The sequence below is a fragment of the Protopterus annectens genome, chromosome 6.part0, assembly GCF_019279795.1.
Source record: "Protopterus annectens isolate FY-2018-M chromosome 6.part0, PAN1.0, whole genome shotgun sequence".
Taxonomy (NCBI): Eukaryota; Metazoa; Chordata; order Ceratodontiformes; family Protopteridae; genus Protopterus; species Protopterus annectens.
This window is the reverse complement of record NC_056737.1, coordinates 1661248367-1661274936: the sequence shown is the minus strand read 5'-3', so window position 1 is coordinate 1661274936 and position 26570 is coordinate 1661248367. Positions and strand designations below refer to the sequence as shown.

Sequence of the window (26570 nt, the reverse complement as noted above, 5' to 3'; positions counted from 1 at the left end):
TAAAAGTTTTCACTTTTTATTTTATTTGTACTTTGAAGTATAAATATTCAATATTAGTTTTTAAAAGGTTTTATTAATTATTTGTATTATGATGAATTCATTGTCCTATATATTAAGAAAAGTGCCTTCACCTGTACCATGTTTTTAACGTATGAATGTTGCTTTAAATGGAACAAATTTCAATAAGGCAATGTTTTTATTGCTTAATGACTTTATTAATTAATTTAATGAAACTTGGAGAATATAAAAGGAAAGTTGTGGTTCAATAATTTATTCTGATGAAGTCTCCGTTTGTGGAGACAAAAGCGCTTAATCGATTTCGTTTTGGATGGTGTGATATGTTTATGTAATAAAAGGATTTATTACATTTTGGAGTGATTTGCCTGCATTTCTGGAATTTAGGATAACCTTCATTGTGCCGGATAACTCAACTAGTCAAAGAGTTGCTCTTCTAAACATATACATTTTCACTTCTGAACTTTTTCCAACAAATTAGTATTGCTTAAAAAACAGAAGGAATCCATTAAAACAAAGGTACACTCAATATTTAACAAGAATGGTTCAAATGTCTCATTTCAGGAGATTCTCATAATTACAATATATTCATCCACTTATGACAACTCAATGCACACAAACAAAATTCACTACTTCAATCACTTCCGCTATATTTTAACGATTCTTGTATCAAATTTATGTTTCTTTTAAGAACATTTTGCTAGGGCTTTCCATTAGAAAAAGTTAACAGAAGACCCAGCATTCAACAGTAATTAAATTCAATTTAACTTTATGGAAAAGACAGGAATTCCTTATTAACGATTATTATCATTGCAGCCTTCCTTGATGATATCGAATGAAAAGATACAAAAGTGAAAACATCATTGGTAATAATTCTATTTCAATGTCAGTGTGTGCAAACAATCATCTTTAACCCACAAATCTCAATAACATTATTTGTTCCTGTACACTGTGACTATTACCCTGGAAAAGGACTAAGGTTATAAAAAAATGTGCAAATGCAGAAGGTATATCTAATATTTATTTTGAATTAACTCTAACTGGTCCATAGTATAACATCTTTAAATAGCTGTACTTTATCTTTCTAAGGTAACATAGGCCAAAAGCCTCTCATCTCATTTTAATTAGGTATAATCTAAGACAACTTGTCAGGCTATGTATTGTAACTATGGCCCTTTTGAAAAATATCAGTATTTATCTAAATTACTTATTTATATCTTTTAGGTCGTTATTTTCTTTAAAACAAGAAATATCTTTATTGAGTTATCACTTATGGCATAAACAATCATACATTTATATAAATGAAAACAAACCATACTGACATGTTTTTAGTTGCAAACATTGTACATCACTTATAATCTGTACAGTCATTGTCAGTCAAATATTACATACCTCATTCAATTCCTGCTTTCCTTAAATCCTCATCTCTCCAAAACATTATTCTGCATGTGTTATTCCCATAATTTCCATTTTTAATGTAATTTGCGCCTACCCTTTTCTAAAGATCCCACTCCCAGTTATTTTATCTCTGTTACTAAATTCACTACTCCTAACACAATTGGCTTAGACTTTGATTTCCATTTTCTAGTAATTGCTTTCTTGGCAGCCACCAGAATTAAACTTATCAATTCTTTACTATGTCTAAGCAATTCTGATTCATCTTTTAGGTATTTATTGTTCTATTCAAACTTCCTTTATAAAGACATACAAGCCAATTCCTCAGCCAATAACAATTCATCTCTTACATTACATTGGTAAATAACAGACCCCCAACAGCTTCTACTTTGACACAGGTTATTCCATAAACCAACTATTAAAATGCTTCATTCTGTATCACTTATATTCATAAAGCTTCTCAGATGTTTGGCTAAGATCAAGTGTAATATCTGATAGCATCAGTTCCAATATAAAATGTTATTCAATGTACCAATGTTGAGTTATCAAACTATAACATAGTTTCTCTAAATAGTCTTGCTAAACATATTTCTATACTGTTGGAACCCTTGACAGCTTTAAAAAGAGTACTAGCATTATTTATTCTTATTCAAGTTCATTTATACATTTCCCACTAACAGAGTACTAAATTATTTATTTTATCCATGTCCATTTATCAACTTCCCACAGTCTAAAGGTTAGCTTCCATATATAATCTCAAACTACTTCACCAAAAATGTGCCCTTGCAGCCATTTTTCCATTCATTATTTTGTAAACTGTACAGTAAAGAAACCAGGAACAAATAAAGTACAGCATTTAAGGCACATTGTGAAATAAAGTGTTTCATTGCCAAGATATTTGAGCATATTATAAAAATAAACTGTAGCATCAAATATTAAAAAGGAAAATGACCCCCTTCCCTGTCTTGTGTTCCTATGTTTAATTAACTGCTTAGCAGTAAAAGTCTGAATCTAAAGAAGGTAATAATGTAACTGTTACATTTACAAAGTTATGATAATGCCCTCATACTACTTAACCAAATCTTGTTTAGACCAAAAACAGGCAACACAGCATCCAACTTGGATGCACTCAAGAGTAAATCACAAACAATTATTTTATGAAATTGTCCTATGATTGTTAAAATGATACTTCATATCTGACACCATTTGTACCACAAAAAGCAAACCCTTACTTCATTCCAAATACTCTCTCTCTCTCAGGCCATCTCATTCCAGTAAAACAGCACACAAACACACTATTTATTCCTACTTGATTATACTAATCATCTCAATTTTCTTCCTTTTCAACTGCATTCAAAGATTCTACAGATTTCGAGGAGCTTACAGTCTTTATTTCGTCTACTGCATGTTAAAGTAATTGTGGTAATTCTTTTAATTTCTCCATTGCTAAACATGCATTAGTACAAAGCTGCATGACAGATGGGAAAAAACACATATTATACTCTTAAACTGCAGTAAAAGCAATCTCAAATGCCTTCCTTGTTCTCAACAAAACCAACTGCCGATCATTGTCCATGCACTCCAATTGCTTTGTCTTGAGCTTTCTTAGCTTTTCATTTCAGTAGTGACATGGCATAAAACTGCTTGTGCAACAGCTCAGAAACACTAACTTCACACATTTCCATTGTTTCAGTAAAGTCAGTCTACAGTTTTGATAGTTGCAACAGATCTTATGTAATCTCTTCTAAAACTCCAGTTTCTTTCACACTGATTATGATTTATCTTTGAATCACTGTCATAACTTCAAATTTTGATTTCATTTACTCATCCTACCTCACTTTTCCTTTCCTCTTCCAGAATTACCTCTTCTTCATTTTAACTACTTACATCCCCATTATAATGTGTGTGTCACTTCAATCCTCTAAAGCCTTTAAAAGTATTTTGAAAAAAACTTTAATTATAAAAAAGTTTACTTAATTGAAATCATAACAATGAATTGACAACAAAAGACATCCAAAGCACTGTGACATTCCCTTCTTCCAGAGTATTTTTGATGGAAAAGATTAACCCAATGTCTGATCCAACAAGAAGACTATTTATTAATCAGCCTGCTGTGATGCAGAGGAGTAAAGTCCTGACTATAGCTCAGTGACCAGTTTTTGATAAGTAACCTTGCCACTTGATGGAATTGACAAGGAGGATGGACATGTTCATTCTGAGAGAGGAAGGGAGTAGCTAGTCACAGGCTGTTGAAGTCCTTTGGAGGAAATGAGAGGACATCTGATCTGTGGGCATGTTTATGGTTCACTAAGCTGACAGCGGGCAGCAGGCTTCATTAAGCAAGTATACAGGAGGATGTGCTTGCATAGGCAAAGGCACTTCAGCCCTTGTTGTGATGGCATGTACTCAGCCCTCCTCCCAAGGAAGGGGTTAGGAACATAAAGTGAAATGCCTGCATTGCGATGATAAACTCTCTGCCCCTGCTGGCTCTCACTGTACTGCATCTGGGAAGATTCGCACCACTAGAGAATGAATGGGCTCAAGTCTAATTAGGAAAGGCTTGATGGTTGATAGGTATGGGGACAAAAAGCATGCAAAGCATTTATTTATCTTTCAACTGGAGATGGCACAGGATCTTTTCTGCATTCACTAGGGCCATAGGCAAGGGTAAATATAATATTTATTTATTTATACGGTCAATTTAGAATAGCTAGTTGAGCAACACGTTTTTGGGATGACAGAACAAACTGGAAAACCTAGCCCACAGAGACAACATGCAAACTCAACACAAACCGTTAATACAGATTAAGTTTGGACTTTGGACCCTGCAGCTACAAAGCACAGATCTTATATTTCCAGGACTGACAAATTGCCAAAAATGGAAAACTCAGTTATTTGACCACTTGTCTCATATGGCAAGAAAGCCTGAAGAGGGTGCCAGATGACAGAGATTACTGCTAACTGCAAAGCATAAAGTTATTAAAAACCTGTCATGAACATTTTTTTTGGCTGACATGACAACAAAAAGCTGTGGAAGTATATCAAGTGTAAAAGTGATCCTCATCATGCTATTCCAGCCATTGTCTGTCCAATTTTAATCACAGCTACCCTAATGCTGACTCTCATGTACATGTATGTATGCTTCAGGCACACAAGCCTTTTGGGAACATATGGGCACAGGAATACTAGGCAACTGATCCCAGGGATCATAATATTCCAAACAATATGCATCTTCAATACGATAAACTTAGAAGTTCCTGCCACTCTAGCCAAGCTTAGCTCTTAAATTGAGTGGGGCCTTACATGATAAGCCTGGTTGTAAATTTGTGTCTATCAATCCAGTCATGATGACTAGTCTTAAAGGTAGCCAGAGTAGTATTTTGTTGGACCTGTAATAGTAACTTATTCCATAGAGCAGGAATGCATTGTGTTACGAACCTATCCTACCAGCCAATCTTTTGGTGTAGATTTACATCTCTAGTGTGAGTGTTTGTACAGGCATTGGTAATACAATGAAATAGATCAAAGAAGACTGCATGTTTCATGCCCAAAAAAGCTAGACATGCTGCTTTTCCAAACCTAGCCTGTACAACTAGGTTCGTCATTGTTCCCTATCCAATGCATTATATTAACTTATTAAATGAAAGAGCTTAAAATAATCTGATATAGTGCTTCAAGAATGTCCTTAGACTTAGTTTCTTCTGCTGCAAAAGTGAAGCTGTAGATCTCATAAGGAATGTGAGTGTCACCAGCCAGAAGTTTCCTCTTACTAGATACAGAATACATGCAATTAATTCTGTTTATTTTAAGCCTGTGTTTTCCATTACTAGATGCTCAAGTGTTCTGAAGCCAACAGTGCAGAGAAACACAGCATTGTGAATTAGAAATGTGCTGTATGTTAGATGTTTAATCTGTAATTAAATATAAACTTTTTTGCTGCAAAAGATGAGTATGATCCTCTGTGATTGTGCAAAGTTGAAAGAAAACAACAAACTCAACAATATCTGAAATCAAACACTAGAACCATTACTTCAAAACAAAGGGTGTTCCTATAAGCTCAGGCAGTCAGTCTGTTTTTAAATGCTTACAGGTTCATAGGTAAGTACTATGCTATGTCCTTCCAGGCCATTTTAAACATAGCCAATTTCCCTTTCAAAGGTGAAAAATCAAACCCTGTACCTTATGAACAGCACAGCCATTATACCAACACCCAACCCCTTACTCTTACTTAGAACTTTCTTGAATACCAGTCGCTCTGCTTTTAATCACAAGGATTCTAAGACTAAAAGTAAATATAGCAGCAAAAAATAAAATTAAAGACTGTCAACTTTATTGTAGTAAAGAGTTAAGTAATCCCAAACAAAAACCTATATTTAAAAACAAACAGTGGAGCCTTCCAGTAGAAGATTTCTCTTTGAACATGTTACATTTTGTAGCAAACTAGGAATGGAAAAGGGACTCTGGAAATTATTAGAAGGTATAAGGACTTTGGTTAATACAGATCACAGACAGACTATTATACATAGAAGAATTCTGCCAAAACATACTTTGGTTGTACTCACTTTCTCTCGGTTCCAAATGCTAAATGGTTAATTAGGTTACGCATCTTCAGTACAAGAGCTTCAGCTTTATAGCTAGTAAACTGAAAGATTAAAACAAACACTAAGTTAGAGATTTCAAAAACAAAAAGTTTTGAACATACTTTTAAAACTGACTGTCTTCTTTGCATCTAATTTACATTAAAACTAATTATTTTAAGTTTTTATTGGATTTTCATTTTGTAAAATAATCACAACAGTATTTAAAGTCAGAGATTTGTGAACATAATAAACTAAAAATGTTCAACTAAACATCACACACAAAAGAAAAAGCAACTATTTACAGGAGTGTCCATTAACCATCAAGTCATTCAAATTATTATACATTACATTAAATCTAAAATGCAGTTATTTTTGCTTGTCAATCAGATTTGTAAGTTTTGTCCGTGTACTGTAGCAAGAGATAATTCTGGTTGTTCTTGACTTAATTATAATGATTTCCAGATGACAGACTTCAGCTGCAATATTTGTAAATTCTTTGAAGGAGGGTGTAGATGCATTCTGAGTTATAACCTTTCTCTCTATATAGATATAGTATAGACCACAAAATGTGATATTTCATTTTTAACACATATAGGAATGTTAAAAAGGATTAGTGATTAAATAAAACAAATTTATCTCCAAAAAAGCCTGTAAAAAGAGACTGATGTTATTTCAATTAAGCGTTAAGATGGTACAATCAAACACATTTGCTGCCAATCTGCTTTAAGTTCTTGTTTACATCTCCGGCACACTTCTTTCTGCTTGAACATTAATTCAATTTCATATGGTGTGAAGAAAGATCTATGCACAAGTTTCCAAGTAGAGAAAGTCCATTTAAGATATGAAAAAGCATGTTTAGAAGACATTAAAATTAATCTTGTATCTTCTTCACTAGGAGGTCTATTATTAATTTGGGTAAAATAATTCCAGTAATTATCATTGCAACTTTTTGTTTCGCTCCTCAAAACTCTATATAATTTAGATAAGAGACCATGTCCCAATGTGTTTTGTTGCATTAAGAATATTAAATATTCAATTAATTCTGGGATATGATCTCTCATCCTTGGCTGCATTAACTTAATTTCCCCTTCTAAATGTCTGCAGGATTGTACATCTAGCTACATGTCTTTATCTAAATTATATTTGTTCTTAATATAATCAGCAGAATGTAGCTTTTCATCTTTCATTAATTGAAACCAGATAGCGGATTTTTCTCTTTAAATGTGATCATTGTTTCTAACTTTGAGGTGGAGATGTTATTTTGGGTATATGCCATAGGAAATATAAAAAAGATCCATGCTTTATATGCCAGGTTTATACATATAAATTTTTAAAAGTGTTTAATACAGTAGAAATGAAATGAGTCACTTGTTTGTTGACTTTGTTCCTATAAGATAATCCTTTAATAACCAATGTAGACTATTTACTATGAGATAATTATTGGAATATCTATTATTTTTGAGGTTTATAAAAATAAATTCCTAAAAACTCTTTCTACCTAGCTGTGGGTTATTAATCCAACGATATATTGTTTTTATAATTGATGATAATGAATATAAATCTATATCTGGTAGCCCTATCCCTCCTGCTGCCCAGTCTCTTATATGATGGTTTAAAGCAATTCCTGGATTATTGGGATACCAGAGAAATTGCAAAATTAAAGTGTTAAATTCTTTAATACAACTTTTTGTGGGGGGGGGGGGGGTAATGATAGTGATGTATAATACATAATATTTTTGGTAAGATAATCATTTTGATTATAGATAACCTCTCTTCTATCATGAAGAAAATGTTACTCCATTTATCTATTAGAGTCTTCTATCATGAAGAAAATGTTACTCCATTTATCTATTAACGTCTTTATATTGTGTATACTGTTAGAATAATTATGGTTTATTACATATTAAGAAGTTATGTACCTACCATAACGTTCCATGTTGGTTGTCTTCTTCTTGCCTTCTTTATTGCTGGTTGGGTTCGGAGAAAATCCTCGGCTCCGACTCGGCCATCTACTAAAGCTCGAGAACTATTTACTGGCTCGAGGCCTCCCCATATCCCACAATGCTTGGCGCTAGATACCCAGATCTCGTTTGGCAGAGCTAACACCACAGAAAAATTTCAAGGACACCTGTCCAAACTACAAGGTTTACCTACAGTAGTAAAACAGAGGAAGGACATAACCCAGATAAGAATTAGCCAGAGGAAGAAGGCCTCAAAAAGGGACTATTCTTGGTCTGTCCAGGCTAGGGGGATGGAGGGTGGGATGCAAGAAAGAAGGCGAGAAGAAGACAACCAACATGGAACATTATGGTAGGTATATAACTTCTTAATGTTAAGTTGTCTATCTCGCCTTCATTCTTGCTGGTTGGGACAGCATCCCTAGCACCTTAGTTCCTGAGTGGCTCATCGGAACAGACTCTTGAGCACACTGGAACCAAAATCACCTCTACTCCTAGAGGCCACATCCAACTTGTAATGTGAAATGAAAGTATGAGGAGTGGCCCATGTGGCTGCAGCACAAATAGATTCCATTGGTAGTCTTGCTTGAAAAGCTACCGAAGTAGCTAACGCTCTGGTGGAATGACCATTAGGTTTAGTAGGGAGTTCTTTATGTCTCAGTTGATAAATCAAAGTAATAATAGAGGACAACCACCTGGATAAAGTTACTTTAGAAATTGGTAGTCCCTGTTTGCCCTCACCATAGGACAGGAAGAGTTGGTCTGATTTTCTTGTTTGCTTAGTCCTATCCAAATATAAACTTAACTGCCCATGAACGTCCAATTGGTGTAACTTTTGTTCAGCTTTGTTCGAATAGTTAGGAAAAAAGACAGGTAGATCAATAGCCAGATTCAGGTTTGTTTCGGAAGGTATCTTGGGCAGAAATGAAGGATTAGTCCTGAGTGAAACTCTATCCTTATGAAACACAAGGTAAGGATGACCAATACAGAGGGCTTGAAGTTCCGAAACTCTCCTAGCTGAGGTGATGGCCACTAAAAGGAGAGTCTTCCAGGAGAGTAATTTTAAGGAACAGGAAGCCACAGGTTCAAAAGGAGGAAGAATCAAGGAAGCTAATATCAAGTTTAAATCCCACGGAGATGGGGGATCTCTGACCGGGGGCCTAAGCAAAACAGTCCCTTTAAGAAAGGCCTTGCAAAGTTTGTGGGACATGATGCTGGCAATAGCAGCTAATTGGACCCTAATGGTGGCAGACGAGGAGCCAGCTTGAAAAAGTTCTGCTAAAAAATCTAGAATGTGATTGACAGGGGCTGTAAAGGGATCTATATTCCTAGCCTCTGCCCAGAAAGAGAAATGTTTCCACTTACTAGCATAAGTCTTCCTGGTGGTAGATTTATGTGAAGAAAGGATGATTTCATGCACCGGCTGAGAAATATGTGGAAGCCTGGCTAAGGTTGGAAGTGGAGCAACCAAGCCGTGAGGTTGAGAGACTGAAGGGATTGGTGCAGCCCACCCGACTGATGGACCAAGAGGTTTGGCACTGGGTCCAGATTCCAAGGCTGCTCCAGCAGGTGATGATGCAGAATGGGAACCAAATTTGTCAAGGCTAGTAAGGGGCAATGAGGATCATCCTGGATCCCAATGCGGTCGCCTTCTGAATTAGCTTGGGAATTAGGGGAAAAGGTGGGAATGCATACAGAAGACCCCGGGGCCAATCGTGAACTACAGCGTCTCTGGGGGAGTGGCCAGGAAGAGGGAAGAGAGTGAAGAAATCGTCGCACTTGCTGTTGAGAGGAGTTGCAAAAAGGTCGCAGCAAGGTTGACCCCATCTGCGGAAAATTTTGTCCGCTACTGACTGATTGAGAGACCACTCGTAAGGCATGAGAATAGCTCTGCTTAGCCTGTCCGCTATGACACTGGACTTCCCGGGGATGTGCGTTGCTATCAGAAACCGTTGAGAGGAGATTTCCCACTGCCAGAGTCTGAGTGCTTCTCGACATAAGGGATATGACTTGGTTCCGCCCTGCTTGTTGATGTACCACACTACAGACATATTGTCTGTTTGAATTGCAATAGTCCCGGTGGGTAGAGAGTCCTGAAGAGCTTGCAACGCTAAAAGCACCGCTCTCATCTCCAAGACATTTATGTGCAGGTGGTACTCTAGAGGTTGCCAAGTGCCCTGGACAGTCCTGCCCTGAAAATGCCCCCCCCCACCCGATCAGGGAGGCATCAATGGTCACTGTGGCAACAGGAGGAGGAAGAACAAACGGTCTGCCCTGGAGTACTAGAGGGGAGACCATCCAAGCCAGGTGGTCGTTGCATGATTGAGTGATTATTATCTTGTGAGACATCGGCAGTTGCTGAAAGGACCATTGGGTAAAAAGCATCCACTGAAGAATCCGCATGTGAAAACGAGCCAGGGGAACTAGTACGATTGCTGCTGCCATGAGACCCAACGGTTTTAGTACAAATCTGGCCTGAATCCTCTTGCACTGTAGTAAGACCTGTACATGCCGGCAAATGTCTGACACTCTGTCTAGAGGAAGTTTTGCGGACAGATCTTTTGTATTTAATCTTGCGCCTATAAAGGTTATAGACTGACAAGGCGACAATGCAGATTTTTTGAAATTTATTGAGGTACCTAGCTCGGAGCAAGTTTGGATGGTATAATCCCTGGCTCGCAGTAGCTGATGCCTGGTGGAATCAGTAAGGAGCCAGTTGTCTGGATATGGAAACACCTGGAATCCTCGCCATCTCAGGTGAGCCATAACCACTGCCATGCATTTGGTGAACCCCTGGGGGCTGTGGTGAGACCAAAAGGCAGGGTTCTGAATTGATAGTGACTGGCTCCCAGCCAGAAGCGGAGAAACCTTTTGGAGCGCCTGTCCATTTTGATATGGTAGTACGCATCCTGAAGGTCTATGGAACACATCCAATTGTCCTGACCCAAAAAGGGTAGAATGGACTGAAGCGTGACCATCCGGAACTTCGTTCTTTGAACAGATTTGTTTAACCTGCTGAGATCCAAAATGGGTCTCCAGTCCCCTGTCTTTTTTGGTACCAAAAAGAACTTGGAGTAAATTCCGGATCCTTGCTGGTCTGCTGGGACTGGCTGGATGGCCCTTTTTTCTAGCAGTTTTGAAATTTCTGGCACTGCTTGTTCCCTTAGACCAGGAGGAACATCTGGAAGGGACTTGGTTGTTTGTACAGGGGTGTGGACAAAGGGGATTTTGTAACCCTCGGATATGATGGACCGTACACATTTGTCTTGTGTGAGGAGTTGCCAGGCTTCTGGGTACAGTGAGAATCTTCCCCCGACTGCCTCCAAAGGTGGACAGTCGGGCAGCCCCTCAGGGGTGCTGAAAGGGTTTGTCAGAGAAAGATTCTCTGCTACCCTGATTTTGCGGACCCCCTCTGCCCCTCGGGTGGCATCTATTATTGTTCCCTCCCCTGCCCCTGGAGAGAAACTTGCCACGTGTGTCAGACATGACTCCATGGGGTTTCCGAAACCACATTTTCCCACTCTTCTGACCTTTAGGGTATGGTCTAAAGGGAGTAGAAAAATGGACTCCCATGGCAGAGACAGTCTTGCCTTCCTGCTCACACCTGGTAAGGGTATCCTTCACCTGTGGTCCAAACAGAGCCGAACCATCGAAGGGGGTATTGGTGAAGGACGCCTTAAAGGGGTCAGCAAAGTTACATAGCCGCATCCAGGCATGTCTTCTCAAAGCCATGCCTGTACCTGCAGCCCTACTCGCCCCATCAGCTGCATAAGAAATGAGCCGCATGGAGGAGTTGACCACTGAGTTAAGGGTCGCCAGCTGGGAGTTAATCTTATCTTGAGCCCCCGCAGCTGATGGATCCTGAAGGATATCACCCAGTTCTTTGAGAAGATCCCTTTGAAGGCGGGTGAAGTGGCACAGATAATTCAGCGACCGCATGGAAATAGTTGCTGAGGAAAACATCCGCTTCCCATACCTGTCCATTGTCCTAGACTCTTTATTATGTGGATGGACAGGCACCGAAGGGTCAGCCAACTCCTTCTTCGTGGCTGCTGCCACCACCATGGCATCAACGGGGACACCTTTTGTCAAAAATTGTTTGTTGGGTGGGGCTGTAATGAACTTAGTGGGCCTACGGGGAGTTGGTTCCACTGTGTCCGGGGCTGACCACGCCCTTCGAGCCACTACTTCCATGAGCGGGTCAAAGGGTGGAGACACCCAGGAGGTGGAAGGGTGAGAACCAAATGCGTCCAGGTACACAGACTCATCCTCGGAAGGGATAAGGGCAGTCCAGCTCCCCCTCTGCTTAAGGATCTCTAGGATGTCTGAAAAGGAGACATCCTCAGAGGGGGATCTTGGGGACCCTTCCGAATCCTCCAAGTCGGTATCAGATGTGACTGACTCGGGGGAGTCGACATGTTTCCTCTTACATTTTCTCTTCCGAGGGGGCTCCTCTGAAAGATCAGGGGAGGCCTCGGAAGAGGAAGATACGCCCAATGGGGCGACCTGGAGTGTCTGTTCTCCACGCTTGGGGTCAGGAGGGTGGGCAGAGACCAATGCAGGCACCATGGGGGGAGGAGCCAAAGGGGCCGATCGAGGAGCCGACTCAGGAGTCAGCACGCTTCTCATGACCTCGAAGGCGCCCTTATCAGGCAGAGCAGAAGGTCCCCGCTTCGAGGAGACGTGAACCCCTCCCGGCACCGAGAGGGACGGCTCCGAGGCCGATGTCAGGGCCAAGCTCACCTGCGCTGAAGCCCCAAGAGGGAGAATGGGGTCGGACAAGGGTCCGATGCCACTCGCCCCCTCAGAGCCGACGAGGGAGTCCCAGCACCTAGATCCCTCCAAGGAAGGAACCAATGAAGAGATCGGAGCTGACAAAGGAGCCGAAAGGTGTGGTATCGGCTCCAATGTTTCCAAGATTCGAGCCCCAACCAGCTCCGGCTCCAAACGCAAAGGGGGAGTCAGAGGAGGAATTACTGAAGACACCGGGACAGCGACAGTCTGTTGAGAAGGGCTGGTTAACAGTCTACTGACCACCCTCTCCAAGTCATGATCAGATAGCCTGGAGGACCGAGAGGAGTGGGATCTATGGCTTTGTTCAGACTGAAGCAATGGTGACCTCGGAGCTGAACAAACCAATTCTAGGGAAGGGGACCTAGAACATTTTCGGCCCAAAGATGGGTCCGACACTAAAGTCAGAGCCAATTGAGGTCTAGAGATGTCAGCTCCAGCCAGAACCGAAGAGGAGGAAGATGCTCCACCCGGCGACGCCTCCAAACTGGGAGCCGACGGTTTGGCAGGCTTTGAGGATTTCCCCGACTGAGGCTTCGCCGGGGATCCCTCTGGCTTAAGTAAGCCTCTCAAAATAAGCTTGTTCCTATGCTCCTGCAGGACTCTCAGGCTGAAGGCATGACAGACCGAGCAGGAGTCCTGCAGGTGTACGGAACCCAAGCAATGCACACAAGAAGTGTGACCGTCTGTCAGAGACATCTTCTGACAGCACGAGTCACACTTCTTGAAGCCTGAAACTTTAGTTTCTTTGGACATACTGGTAAGGGGATACTAAAGAGAGAAAAATTAAACTAGTGCTTAAACTAGGCACACAGAAACACTCACACACCCACACTAGTTAAGCTAACAATAATAACTACAAAAAACTATCACCACACTTAATAACAACAACAACTATCCTTAATAAAAACATACAAATACTATAAGGCTAAACACTACTCCTATTAAGTACCAAAGGGGTGGGGTTAGCCACTAAAGAGAAGAAACAAAGGGGGGGGGGGGGCTCTCTAACAAAAAATGAGTTTCCTAGATAGTATAAACTAGGGGATACACAGTCTAACTACACTAAAAGGGAAGACTATCTAAATATACTAAAAATACAAGGTTAAATTTTAGCTAATAAAACAAAAAAGGAATAATACGACCTGAGCCAGTAAAATCACAACCTCGTAGCTGAAGCGACAAATGAGATCTGGGTATCTAGCGCCAAACATTGTGGGATATGGGGAGGCCTCAGGCCAGTAAATAGCTCTCGAGCTTTAGTAGATGGCCGAGTCGGAGCCGAGGATCAGCTCCGAACCCAACCAGCAAGAATGAAGGCGAGATAGACAACTTAACATTTAATGTTATCTGTTATATTTTATTTTCTTTGACATTATATTTAATGGATTTAGTTTTGATTCTATTCTTATTTGTATTTGTGAGTAGGATTTTTGTTTTCTCATTGTTAAATGTTAAACCAGATTTTCTTTTAAATATATCCATTGTTAAGAAAATTGCAGCTAGAGTATTATCATTGTCATTTAATGTTAGTAGGATGTCATCAGCAAAGAGCTGAATTTCAGAGTTTAAATTCTCATTTATGTTAATACCTTTTATATCTATATTTCATCTGAGAAAATTAGCAAATGATTCCATAATTAGGGTAAAAGCAGAGGTGAAAACGGTCATCCTTGTTTGGATCCTTTCAAATTTTGTACAGAATCAGAAATAAAAGTACATATTTTAACATTTGCAAAACAATCATTATAAAGATTAAAAAAGATGTGTGAAGTTACTTAAGAAATTATATCTTCTAAAACCAGACAGAGGTATTTCCAGTTCATAGAGTCAAAAGCACTATTAATATCAAGACCCATTAATGATAAGTTCTCTTTTGTTTTATTTGCATTGTCAATTACTGTGATTTTTTTTTTTAATATTATCATAAGTATTTCTGTTTAAGATAAAGCCAGTTTGATCTTCTTCAATCATGGAGGGTAGAATATATTTTAATATATTAGCTTGAATTGCCAAGAATAGTTTATAATCTACATCTAGAAGTGAAATCAGCCTGTATGAAGAGCATTCGGTAGGATCTTTATCAGTTTTTAAAATTGGAGACATAAGGGTATGTTTCAAGGAAGGAAGAACTTTAGCTGGGTCCTTGACTACTGAGAAAACATTGTGTAGTACATCTAGGGCTTCTTTGGCTAACAGCTTATAAAGTTGAGCTATAACCCCTCATTACCTGGTGCTTTATTAGGTTTCAGTTTAGAAATTTGACTTTGCAGTTCAGACATTGAGACTGATTTGTCAATTAATTTCATTTGGTCATCAGATATTAGTTTTTATATTTTTGATAACTATTTTAACTGTTTTTCTCCATTAATATATTATGTTGATTGATTTTATTATACTAATCTATGAATTCCTTTAGACTATCTTCCATTTCTGCTAATTTTGTTTTCTTCCTATTTGACTAGACTTTTTTATGTGATTGGACTTACTGAGTAATTTTTTTTTTTTTTGTGGTTAAATTGCACACAGATTTTAGGTTAATAGAGAAGTTAATCATCTTAAACTTCTCAAGGTTGATTTTAGTTTTATGGTTTAAGATTTCCAAGTATTTGTTGTTTAGCTTATTAATCTCTTCTATATTATTATTTTTATGTGTAAGATTTTCTAATTTTTACTTATAAAGTTTTTCTTGTATTTTATGTAATTCTTTATCCCATTTTTTATTTGACAACCAATTAGTAACTCTACCAAAAAGATATGTTTCACTGCATCCCATAAATAAATTTCTGAAGTATCTTTTATATTATTAATTTCTATAAAGGAAAGGATTTCTTTAATAAAAAAAGTCCTTAAATTCTTTTAAACAAATTATAGATGCTGATAATCTTCTGATTTTAACATTATTATTAGATTTAGAAAACAGCACAAAGATAATTCCATTGTGATCTGAAAGCAGACAGGTTACTGTTTTGACTTTGCCTAGTGTATCAGTCAGATCATTAGAGACATAATTTCTGTTAATTCTGGATTGCATCCTGTGTCTATGGGAATAATGGGTAAAAAAAAATAATGAATTTGATTCTGAAAATTCATTTTTGTCTCTAAGATGAAACAATTCGGTAAACGTTAACAATGCCTTTGCAGATGTGTGTGTATTCTTCTTTTACCTACTGTGTTAGTATTACTTAGTGACAGTATACAATTAATGTTTCTGCTAGAATGATATTGCCTTTCATGTTCTGAATTACTTGTTCTAGATGATGGTTAACTGTTTTAATACTTATGCCAGGAATTCAATACAAGTTAATAAGAGTTAATATCCTCTTATTATACTTTATAGTTACAGTACAAAGCATGCCTTTATCATCTTGATATGTTTCTATAACCATAGGCATAGGCAGTGAATTTCTCCATAATATAGCAACCCCCCCCTTTTTGATTATGCTGTGAACTTGATAATATAGTGTAGTTTTTAGTATTTAGCCTATGTCTTCTGTTAATAAGTGCGCTTCCTGTAAAAAAAACTAACTTGAGAATTAAACTTCAGATATCTGTTTCAGCTACCTCTCTTGCATCTATTATTTAATCCTTTGACATTTATGGAAATACAGTAAATAAATGTCACTTATCCTACTGATCAAAAGTATACATGCACTTTTCATGCATAATGACACTCTGTTAGTAAAGAACTGCCCAGTAATTACCATGTGAACATTAACATTTGAAGGTTTGAGTAGGCATAAAATAGTTACTATTGTGGACACTCGAAAAAAGCTAAAAAATATAATTATAACTAAACATTTGCTTTTAAAATCCCTCTTACCCCCATGGAGTCTAACGCTCCTTGCTTGAATAGTCTAACCATCCAAGCAAACACATCCATCCAATACCCTGACAAAAAAAAAAAGTCTACTTTACTACAATCAAATATGATGCCTTTAAAGCATTGGTAATATATAATAGTAGAACAATTATTTCACATCTTAACTTGTTATTAACATATATATTCTCCAGATTTATGTGTTCATTAAGGTGTTAAAGTTCCTTATCTATGCATAGTTTTGAAATTCATCAACTAATAGTATAAAATATGAAAGACTGCTTGCTACACAACAATTTAAAATGTTTTGTGGCGTGTCCCACCATAAGACCGATGTACTTTCAGACCCTTCTATTCCATCTTTGCAAGATTATATTACAGTAAATGAATAGTTGTTTGACAATTTTTAAACAATATTTCATTATTTGTTTGTATTCAGTGGTTTATTACTGTAAATGAAAGTCTTCTATGTTGTTTCTGTCAAGTATACAGTTTATTTCTGATTTTGATTTATGTATGAGACTTTCAAGTGTACTGACAACATATTCATATCATGTATGTCAAGCCTCTAATAATGAAGCTCTAAACATCATATATTTATATATAAATATTTATATATATATATATATATATATATATATATATATATATATATGTATATATATATATATATATATATATATATATATATATGTGTGTATATATATATATATATATATATATATATATATATATATATATATATATTCATTTTACCATCTGTTGACAACTACTATCAAACTTCAAATGCTTGCTTTCAAATTCATATTTACTTATAAGTGTAGTCAAAGGTATTTCACAGTACATGTAACATTATAGCAATAACCCACGCCTGGGTGTGGGTAATGCGGGATTTACACACAGTTGGAGTGATTTGGTCCCGAGGGACCAAACAAAGACAACCGTGGGTAAATCCGCATTACACCAGAAGTGGGTTATTGCTATATTATGACATTATTTAAGAAAAGAAATAATTACTTTTCTTAAATAATGGCATTGTATAATACCTCTTTGCTGCCCTTCCGGCTGTCTGGTATCATGGCAGTTCTGATGTACTGCTCATGCCTATGCAGTACATCAGAGCTGTGGCCAAAAGCAACGGAGAAAGCAAGATCTCTGTTGCTTTTTACTGTTTTGCTATGTTAAATGGGTTTAACATAGCGAGACAGCTTTAAAATAAGCGATGGAGATGTCCGTTGCTTATTTTAAAGCTGTCTCGCTATGTTAAACCCATTTAACATAGCAAACAGTAAAAGCAACGGAGATCTTGCTTTCTCCGTTATTTTAAACCTGTCTCGCTATGTTAAATGGGTTTAACATAGCGAGACAGGTTTAAAAAAAGCAACGGAGAAAGCAAGATCTCCGTTGCTTTTTACACACTGTGTCGCTATGTTAAAGGAGTTTAACATAGCGAGACAGCTTTAAAAAAGCAACGGAGATCTCCGTTGCTTTTTTTAAACCTGTGTCGCTATGTTAAACTCTTTTAACATAGCGAGACAGTGTTTTAAAAGAGACTTATACTAATGGAAAAAGTCCGGGCGACCGGACCTTTTTCCATTAGTATAAGTCGATTTACAAATTTACGTTTTGGAATATTACTGGGGGGGTCATGGTATAATATAGCAACAACCCATGTCTGGGTGTGGGTAATGCTGGATTTACCCACGGTTGGTGTGGTTTGGTCCCGAGGGCGAAACAAAGCCAACCGTGGGTAAATCCAGCATTACCCACACCCAGAAGTGGGTTATTGCTATTATACGATTACATTATTTAAGAAAAAAAATAATTACTTTTCTTAAATAATGGCATTGTATAATGCCTCCTTACTGCCCTTCCACAGCTGTCTGGTATTCCGCGGAAGTTCTGATGTACTGCACATGCCTACACAGTACATCAGAGCTGTGGGCAAAAGCAACGGAGAAAGCAAGATCTCCGTTGCTTTTTACTGTTTCGCTATGTTAAATGGGTTTAACATAGCGAGACAGCTTTAAAATAAGCAAAGTACAGTTTTGTACCTACCATAAATGTAGATGTTCGAAGATCCACATTGCTGCAGTCCTTACACTTGGGTAGTCCACTGTCCTCGGTCGGCCCGAATATCAAAGTATAAGGCTGACGTCGGTCAAGGCGCATTTGACTGACATCAGGACGTCAGGGTACAAATGCGCATGACCGACGTCATATCCTCAGTCTTTTCTTGCCCCAGATGTCAGAAGACCCTAAAAAGAAAGGTCAAAAACCAAAAGACAGCAAACAACCAACCAACCACCCTGCACTAAAAATATGTACAATATATACAATATACACCATATTGACAACCCAACCCACACAACCGCCTCTAACCACAGAGGGGAAGGAGGGAGGGTAAATTGGACTGCAGCAATGTGGATCTTGAAACATCTACATTTATGGTAGGTACAAAACTGTACTATGTTCTTCATCTCACATTGCTGCAGTCCTTACACTTGGGTAGAATCCCAAAGCAGAGGTAAGGGAGGATGGCCAAACTATAAGGAAGCAGGAGCTGCCAAAATGCCCTGCAAAATAGCAGTGGCAAAACCAGCCCTAGATTTAGAATAAAGTGGTAGGTGATAATGCCTAGAGAAAGTATGCACTGAACTCCAAGTAGCTGCCTCCAAAATATCCTTAGTTGCCACCCCCCACAAAGCTGTCGAAGTGGCAGTAGCCCTAGTGGAATGAGGCCTAATCCCAGCTGGAATCTCCTTGCCATGATGGGAATAACAGAAAGCAATGCAAAACCCGATCCACTTAGAAATAGTTTGTTTTGACACAGGCTTGCCCTGAGAACTCAAAGCAAAAGAAACAAATAACTGCTGAGACTGCCTGAACCCTTTAGTTCTGTCCAAATAATATCGCAACTGCCTGTGTACATCTAAAGTGTGCAAAATCTTTTCCCCTTTATTTTGGGGATTTGCATAAAAAGTAGGCAAATGAATAGTTTGGTTTAAAGCCACACTAGAAACCACTTTAGGCATAAAGGAAGGATTAGTACGTAAAGATACCCTATCCTTATGGAAAATTAAGAAAGGCTCAACCGCCATAAGGGCCTGCAACTCAGAAACCCTTCTTGCAGAGGTAATGGCCAACAAAAAGCAGTCTTCCATGATAAATATTTCAACTCGGTAGTAGCTGCAGGCTCAAAAGGTTGTAGAGTGAGTTTCTCCAACACAAAATTGAGATCCCAAGCAGGAGTAGGTGCTCATTGGGGGTCTTATATTCTTTGCCCTCTAAGAAATTGCTTGAACAAAGGATGAGAAAACAATGGTGGGTCACAATCATAGTGAGCGAAATTGCTGCAGCATGAACCTTAATAGAAGAGAAGGACAACCCTTTGTCCAGTAACTCAGTAAGATATTGAAGAGCCGCACTTAAATTAGGCTCAGAAACATCAAAATCCTTTGCTGCACTCCAAAATAAAAATCTCTTCCATTTATCTGCGTACACTTTCCTTGTACTAGGCCTTCTAGCTTCCAAAATAACATTCAAAACTTGCTGTGGAAGTTGAGACCCACTATGGTTCAAAACAGAATATGCCAGGCTGTTAGGTGAAGAGAGTGAAGCTTGACATTGAGCAAATGACTGTCCTCCTGAGACAACAGGTGTGGAATCGAAGGCAAAGGCCATGAAGGCTCCCGTACCAGGCTTCTCAGTAATGGGTACCAATGCTGTCGAGGCCAATCTGGAGCTATCAAAATCATCCTTGGCTTGTCCTGTCTGGCCTTTAGTAGTACCTTTGGGAGGAGAGGCAGAGGTGGAAAGGCATACACATGAAGATTGCTCCAATTGAAAGAAAGAGCATCCACTTTCCAAGCTGTGGGATGAAACCTTCTCGTGCAAAACTTTGGCAGCTGGTGGTTTAGTGGAGAAGCGAACAGATCTATGTCTGGAGTTCCCCATGACACTGTCAATTTCTGAAATAAATGAGGATCCAATTTCCACTCGTGGGGATCCAGAATTCGTCTGCTCAACACATCTGCTAAGGAGTTCTGTGCTCCCGGCAGAAACCTTGCCTGAAGATTTAGCTGTAAACTGAGAGCAGTCTCCCACAAAATCATTGCTTGCCTGCATAGAGGATACGAATGTGTTCCCCCTTGCTTGTTGATGTACCACATGACAGTTGTGTTGTCTGTTAGAATCAACACCTGCCCTGGAAGAAGTAAATCCTTGAAAGCTATTAATGCAAACTGGACTGCTAACATCTCCTTCAAGTTGATATGTAGATGTTGTAGTCTGGCAGGCCACTTGTCTTGTATCCACTTTCCATTCAGATGAGCTCCCCAAGCTTTGTCTGAGGCATCTGTCGTTAGAATCTGACTGCGCCTCTGGCGGGTCACAGAGAGTCCCTTGTTTAGGTGACATTCCTGAGCCCACCACAACAATTCCTTTTGAATGCAAGGTATTATTTGAATGACAGTGTCCAGATCCTGGCAGTGCTGTGTCCATACATTTTTGAGATACCATTGTAACTTCCTCATATGCAGTTTGGCATTGGGAAGCACCAGAATACAAGATGCCATGAACCCCAAGGCTTGAAGGACTGTCCTTGCAGTCAGCACGGACTGATGAGACAATTGATGAAAGTAAAGGGAAAGATTCTTTTGTTTGTCCGGGGTCAAAAAGGCCATCTGGGATGCTGTATTCAGTCTTACACCCAGAAAGCACATGTCCTGAGAGGGTACTAGACTGGACTTTATTTCGTTCACAGAATACCCCAGGCATCTTAGCACTGCTATCACATATTCCAAATGATGAAGAAGCTCGTCCCTTCCTTGAGCCAGAATCAGGCAATCGTCCAAATAAGGATAGATCTGTATTCCTTTTAGCCTGAGGAAAGCTATCACTGGAGCCAGAACTTTCGTGAACACTCTGGGCAGTAGATAAGCCAAAGGGCAATGCAGAGAACTGATAATGAGAAGTCCCAGCCAGCGCAGATACTTCCTGCAACTCAGTCTGATAGGAACATGAAGGTAAGCCTCTTTGAGATCCAAAGTTACCATCCAATGATCTTTGCCCAGCAGAGGTAAAAGCTGTTGTAACGTCAACATTTTGAACTTGGGAATGTCCAGATAAGTGTTGAGGGTAGATAAATCCAAAATTGGTCTCCACGTGTTCCCTTTCTTTGGTACTAGGAACAGGCGAGAATAAAATCCTAGGCCCACTTCTGGCATAGGGACCGGCTGTATGGCCCCTATTTGAAGTAACAGAGAAATTTGTTTGTGAGCCTCTATTCTTTGCTGAGGAGGAACGTCTGGCATGCCTTTGAAAGGAGGCAAGGTATGGAAATAAAACCTGTAACCGTGGTGTATGATATCCAATACCCATCTGTCTTGGGTAATTAAACTCCAATTTTCCTTGAAAAGTGCCAACCTTCCTCCCAAAGGTGCTGCCAGACGAGAAGGCTCTGGCAGCTGAAAAGGTAGGTCATTGGGTCTGTTTACGAAAGGACTGACCCCTGCCCTCACCGAAGACTGTGCAGGTGAACTCCCTGTTCTAGGCCTGAAAGAGCCCTGAGCTCTGCCCTACCACGTCTAGACCTACCCTAGACTGGGAATCATAAGAAGGATACGTCCACCCCTTGGTAGGCCAATTTCTACTAAACTTGGAGGCTGAACCTGCAAAAATCTTTAACAGTCTGCATAGACTTAGCCTTGTCTTCCATTTTCTTTAAGACTGCCTCAACAGGAGAACCAAACAACACATCAGATTGTAAAGGAGCATCTAAAATCCTTGTCTTAACATGGTCAGATAAATTCTGATCCCTCAGCCAGGCGTGCCTGCGAAGAACTGACCCAGTGGCAGCCACCCTAGACGAGGCCTGTACAGCATCAAAACCACATTGCAAAGAATGCTTACCCACCTGTTCAGAAACATGTACTAAATCTTGTAACTCTTTACATTCAATACCTTCCGCCAGAGCATCTACCTTAGACTTCAATTGTGAAAGGAGATAGTTTTGGTATTTCAACATGTGAAACTGGCAATTCAAAGCCCTCATAGCTAGGGTGGAAGAAGTATAAACTTTCTTTCCCCATCTATCCAAAGCCCTGGCCTCTTTATCTGGAGGAACCGGATTTTTGACAACAGAAGCCTTAACACCTTTAGGCCCCTGACTAACAGTTTCTGGGTCTGCCCTAGGACTCTTAAAAGATACTTATGAGCTTCAGGCACCCTGTAATACCTATCCGGTTTAACAGGAGCAGGAGGCAAAGAATCAGGATTAAGAGAAGCCTCTGCAAAAACATCTTCCACCACATCCAGAACAGGAGGTATAGCCAAAGGCCTATGCTGGGGTAAAAACAAAAATTCCCTAAGCCTTTTCCTGGAATCAGAGAAGTCCTGACCTTCCCACTTAAAATGCTCCCTCATGGAATGAAGAGTCTCTGAAAAAGAAAAATCCTCAGGAGGAGAAGCAGAAGGAGTAGAATCATCCACATCAGAATCAGAATAAGGAGAATACTCCTGCAAGTCTTCAGCCGAAGACTCTGAAACATCCGAAGCCTGCTCAAAACTCCCTAGCTCAGGTTCCACCCTAGGTCTCTTTTCAGGAGGGGGCAAAGAACCTCTAATTAAAGTAATCAAATCTTCTGCCATTTTAAGCATATGCTTCTTGGGCACAGCTCCTGAAGAACTAGGGGTGACACCAACTGAAGCTAAACCTGGCCTGCCTCTGGGAAAAGCCTTGGAAACAGAAGGAGAGGGCCTAACCACCCTAGGAAGGGAGGGGAGTACAGTAACCTGAGAAGCCCCTTCAGCCTGACCTGCCTCCTGAGAGGCCACATCCTGCAATAACAAAGTCTCTCCCTGGGACTCCAAAGAAACCTCCGGTGGAACCACCGGCTCCACCGACACCTCTAAAGAACCGGCGTCCGGGACGGACGGTTCTTCTAGCCTAGGCTTAGCTGCTTTGTCCTTGCGCTTCTTCGAAGAAGCGGGCGTCGGAGCATCCGACGGCATTTTATAATTGCACCGCTTCCCGAAGACTAACCTGGCACAATCTAACCTTCTCTTTATAGTGCGCTTATTGAATCAAGCACAAGAGCGACACCCAACAACGTCGTGCTCAGGCCCTAAACAAGGAATACACAAAGTATGATAATCTCTATGCGGTATCTGTTTCCCACAAGAAATACAGTTATTCACTTTTTCTGACATCCGGTAAACCACTGAGGCAAGAAAAAACTAAAATATTCCCCAACAGGGTACTTAGCCAACTTTGACTCGGTCTGAAACTCCGAATTCGAAAAATTTCAGAACGCCGAACGGCACTTGCAACGCTGCTTCTGCATCGGACCATGCGGCAAAAAAGACTGAGGATATGACGTCGGTCATGCGCATTTGTACCCTGACGTCCTGATGTCAGTCAAATGCGCCTTGACCGACGTCAGCCTTATACTTTGATATTCGGGCCGACCGAGGACAGCGGACTACCCAAGTGTAAGGACTGCAGCAATGTGAGATGAAGAACATCGGAGATCTCCATTGCTTATTTTAAAGCTGTCTCGCTATGTTAAACCCATTTAACATAGTGAGGCAGGTTTAAAAAAAAAGCAACGGAGAAAACAAGATCTCCGTTGCTTTTTACACACTGTGTCGCTATGTTAAAGGAGTTTAACATAGCGAGACAGCTTTAAAAAAAGCAACAGAGATCGCCGTTGCTTTTTTTAAACCTGTGTCGCTATGTTAAACTCCTTTAACATAGCGAGACAGTGTTTTAAAAAAAACTTATACTAATGGAAAAGTCCGGCGACGGACCTTTTTCCATTCGTATAAGTCGATTTACAACGTGCACGCTGACCAATCAGCGTGCACGTTTTGGAATATTAATGAGGGGGTCATGGTATAATATAATCGTTTCCCTTCTTCAATGCCAGTTCATATATCTAACTATAGTTGCAGTGAAACTTGAGATAATGCATATTTAAAAAGTCCCGCCTTTTATTCAAATTAACCTTCTAAAGCTGCTGGTCAGAGTCCTCAAACATGGACAGCTCTGTTCTCTTGTTTAGAAGGAATGGAATTCCAACCAAACACTAGCTGTTTACAAGAGAAAGCTTCATGTGTTCTAAATGAAGTAAAAAAAATAAAACAAGCTATGGTGAGAGAGGCTTCATATCTAACTATCGCAGAAGCACATCACATAGGGACAACCCATCAGTCACAACAATTTCCATATCTTTCATATTGAACCTGAAGATTTCATCTATGTATAGAAACTATTTCAAAGACATTTAAAACTTCACAATCTCTCCACTGTTAAACAACATCAAAACACACATCCATAGCAACTGCAATCACCCCCTCCCCCAATCCAGCACATCATAAATCATTCTATTAAAAAGAACAGTAACATTATCTAAATCTATGCACTAGGAAGACAAGCAGCTTTTAGGTTTTACTATTAGTTTTAATGAAACAGCTTTTCTAATGTTACTATAGCTAATGATTACACCGAGTTGCTTCCACACTTAGGTGAAGATGTTTATCTGTCATTTCTTTTAGTATACCATTTAAGTAGCAATTTTAAAACTGTTAATGTATTTTCCTTTTTATAATAAGAAAGTATGAGATGTCACTCATAGTATGTTTGTGTGTGTGTGTGTGTGTGTGTGTGTGTGTGTGTGTGTGTGTGTGTGTGTGTGTGTGTGTGTGTGTGTATTCCCTTTAGTAGGTAACTGCAGTTTATATGAATTAAACAATTTCAAATTCAGCTATGTTTAATATTGCAGCTATTTTCTACTTCATATATAAAGTATGCATTAGTTACTGAGTAAGCAATTCTGTATGCAATCTTTCAGGTCATATACTGATGTAAATGCTCTATGCTTCATTTAAGGGAAAATAATATTTTGGCATGACTTATTAAAAATCATTCTTAATTATCTGTAAATTAGAAAGCATAAGACAGAAAAAAAGGAATTCAATTATCTGGGTTTAGACCATCGTGAGACAGGTTAGTTTTACCCTACTGATTATGTGTTGTTGGGATAGTAATCCTGCTCCGTATGAGAGAACAAGAAGTTATGTACTCACCATAATGTTCAATGTATATAGTCCATCTCGCCTCACATTCTTACCCGTGGGTTTGGAGCCGAATATCGGTTCCGACTCGGCCAAACTTTTTTAGCTCGAAGTCTTCTATTGGCTGGGCTAAGCAGGTATCCCATGCTGCACTGCTCCATATCCCCAGATCTAGTCTGCTGCGAACACTCATTCATACCCCATGCATAACATCCAGGTAAAGAAGAATAAGCTAAAAGTGAAGGGAACTCTGTAAATCAGACCTAACCTCCAGATCCTCCAGGAAGGGGGAAGGTAGGAGGGTAAGTCAGAATGTGAGGCGAGATGGACTATATACATCGAACGTTATGGTGAGTACATAACTTCTTGATGTTATATAGTCCAATCTCGCCTACATTCTTACCCGTGGGACAGCGTGCTTAGCACCTACATCCTGGGAGGCTCAAAGGAAGATACTCCTGAGTACTGTGGAACCAAAGGAAGACCTGCCCCTAGATACCACGTCCGACTTGTAATGAGTAACAAATGTGTGAGGAGAAGCCCAAATAGCTGCCGCACAAATATCATCCATAGACAATCTGGCTTGATAGGCTGTAGATGTAGATACAGCCAGAGTACAGTGAGCCTTGACCAGAAACGGTAGGTCTTTACCTCCTGCGGAATAAGCGAAAGAGATGCAACTGGATATCCATCTGGACAGGGTGATTTTGGAGACAGGGGACCCAATTTTGTTTTATGAAAAGGAGACAAACAGTTGATCAGATTTTCGGAGATCTTTAGTTCGGTGCAGGTAGAAACGTAACTGTCTGTGTACATCCAATTGATGAAATTTAAATTCTGCCTTGTTTGAAAAAAGGGGAAAAAATTCTGGCAACTCAATAGATTGAATAAGATTAGATATGGACGCCACTTTAGGAAGAAAGGAAGGGTTTG

At 39.4% G+C, this 26570-nt stretch overlaps 1 protein-coding gene across 3 annotated transcripts in view; it reads right to left on the bottom strand.

Moving 5' to 3' along the window:
- The window catches only part of DYNC2LI1 (dynein cytoplasmic 2 light intermediate chain 1), a 1063586-nt gene that overhangs the window by 499897 nt on the left and 537119 nt on the right, over positions 1-26570 (bottom strand). For all 3 annotated transcript variants that reach the window (XM_044075072.1, XM_044075070.1, XM_044075071.1), the window contains one exon: positions 5973-6052. In XM_044075072.1, coding sequence (XP_043931007.1) covers positions 5973-6052 — 80 coding nt within the window. The remainder of the gene's footprint in view (positions 1-5972; positions 6053-26570) is intronic.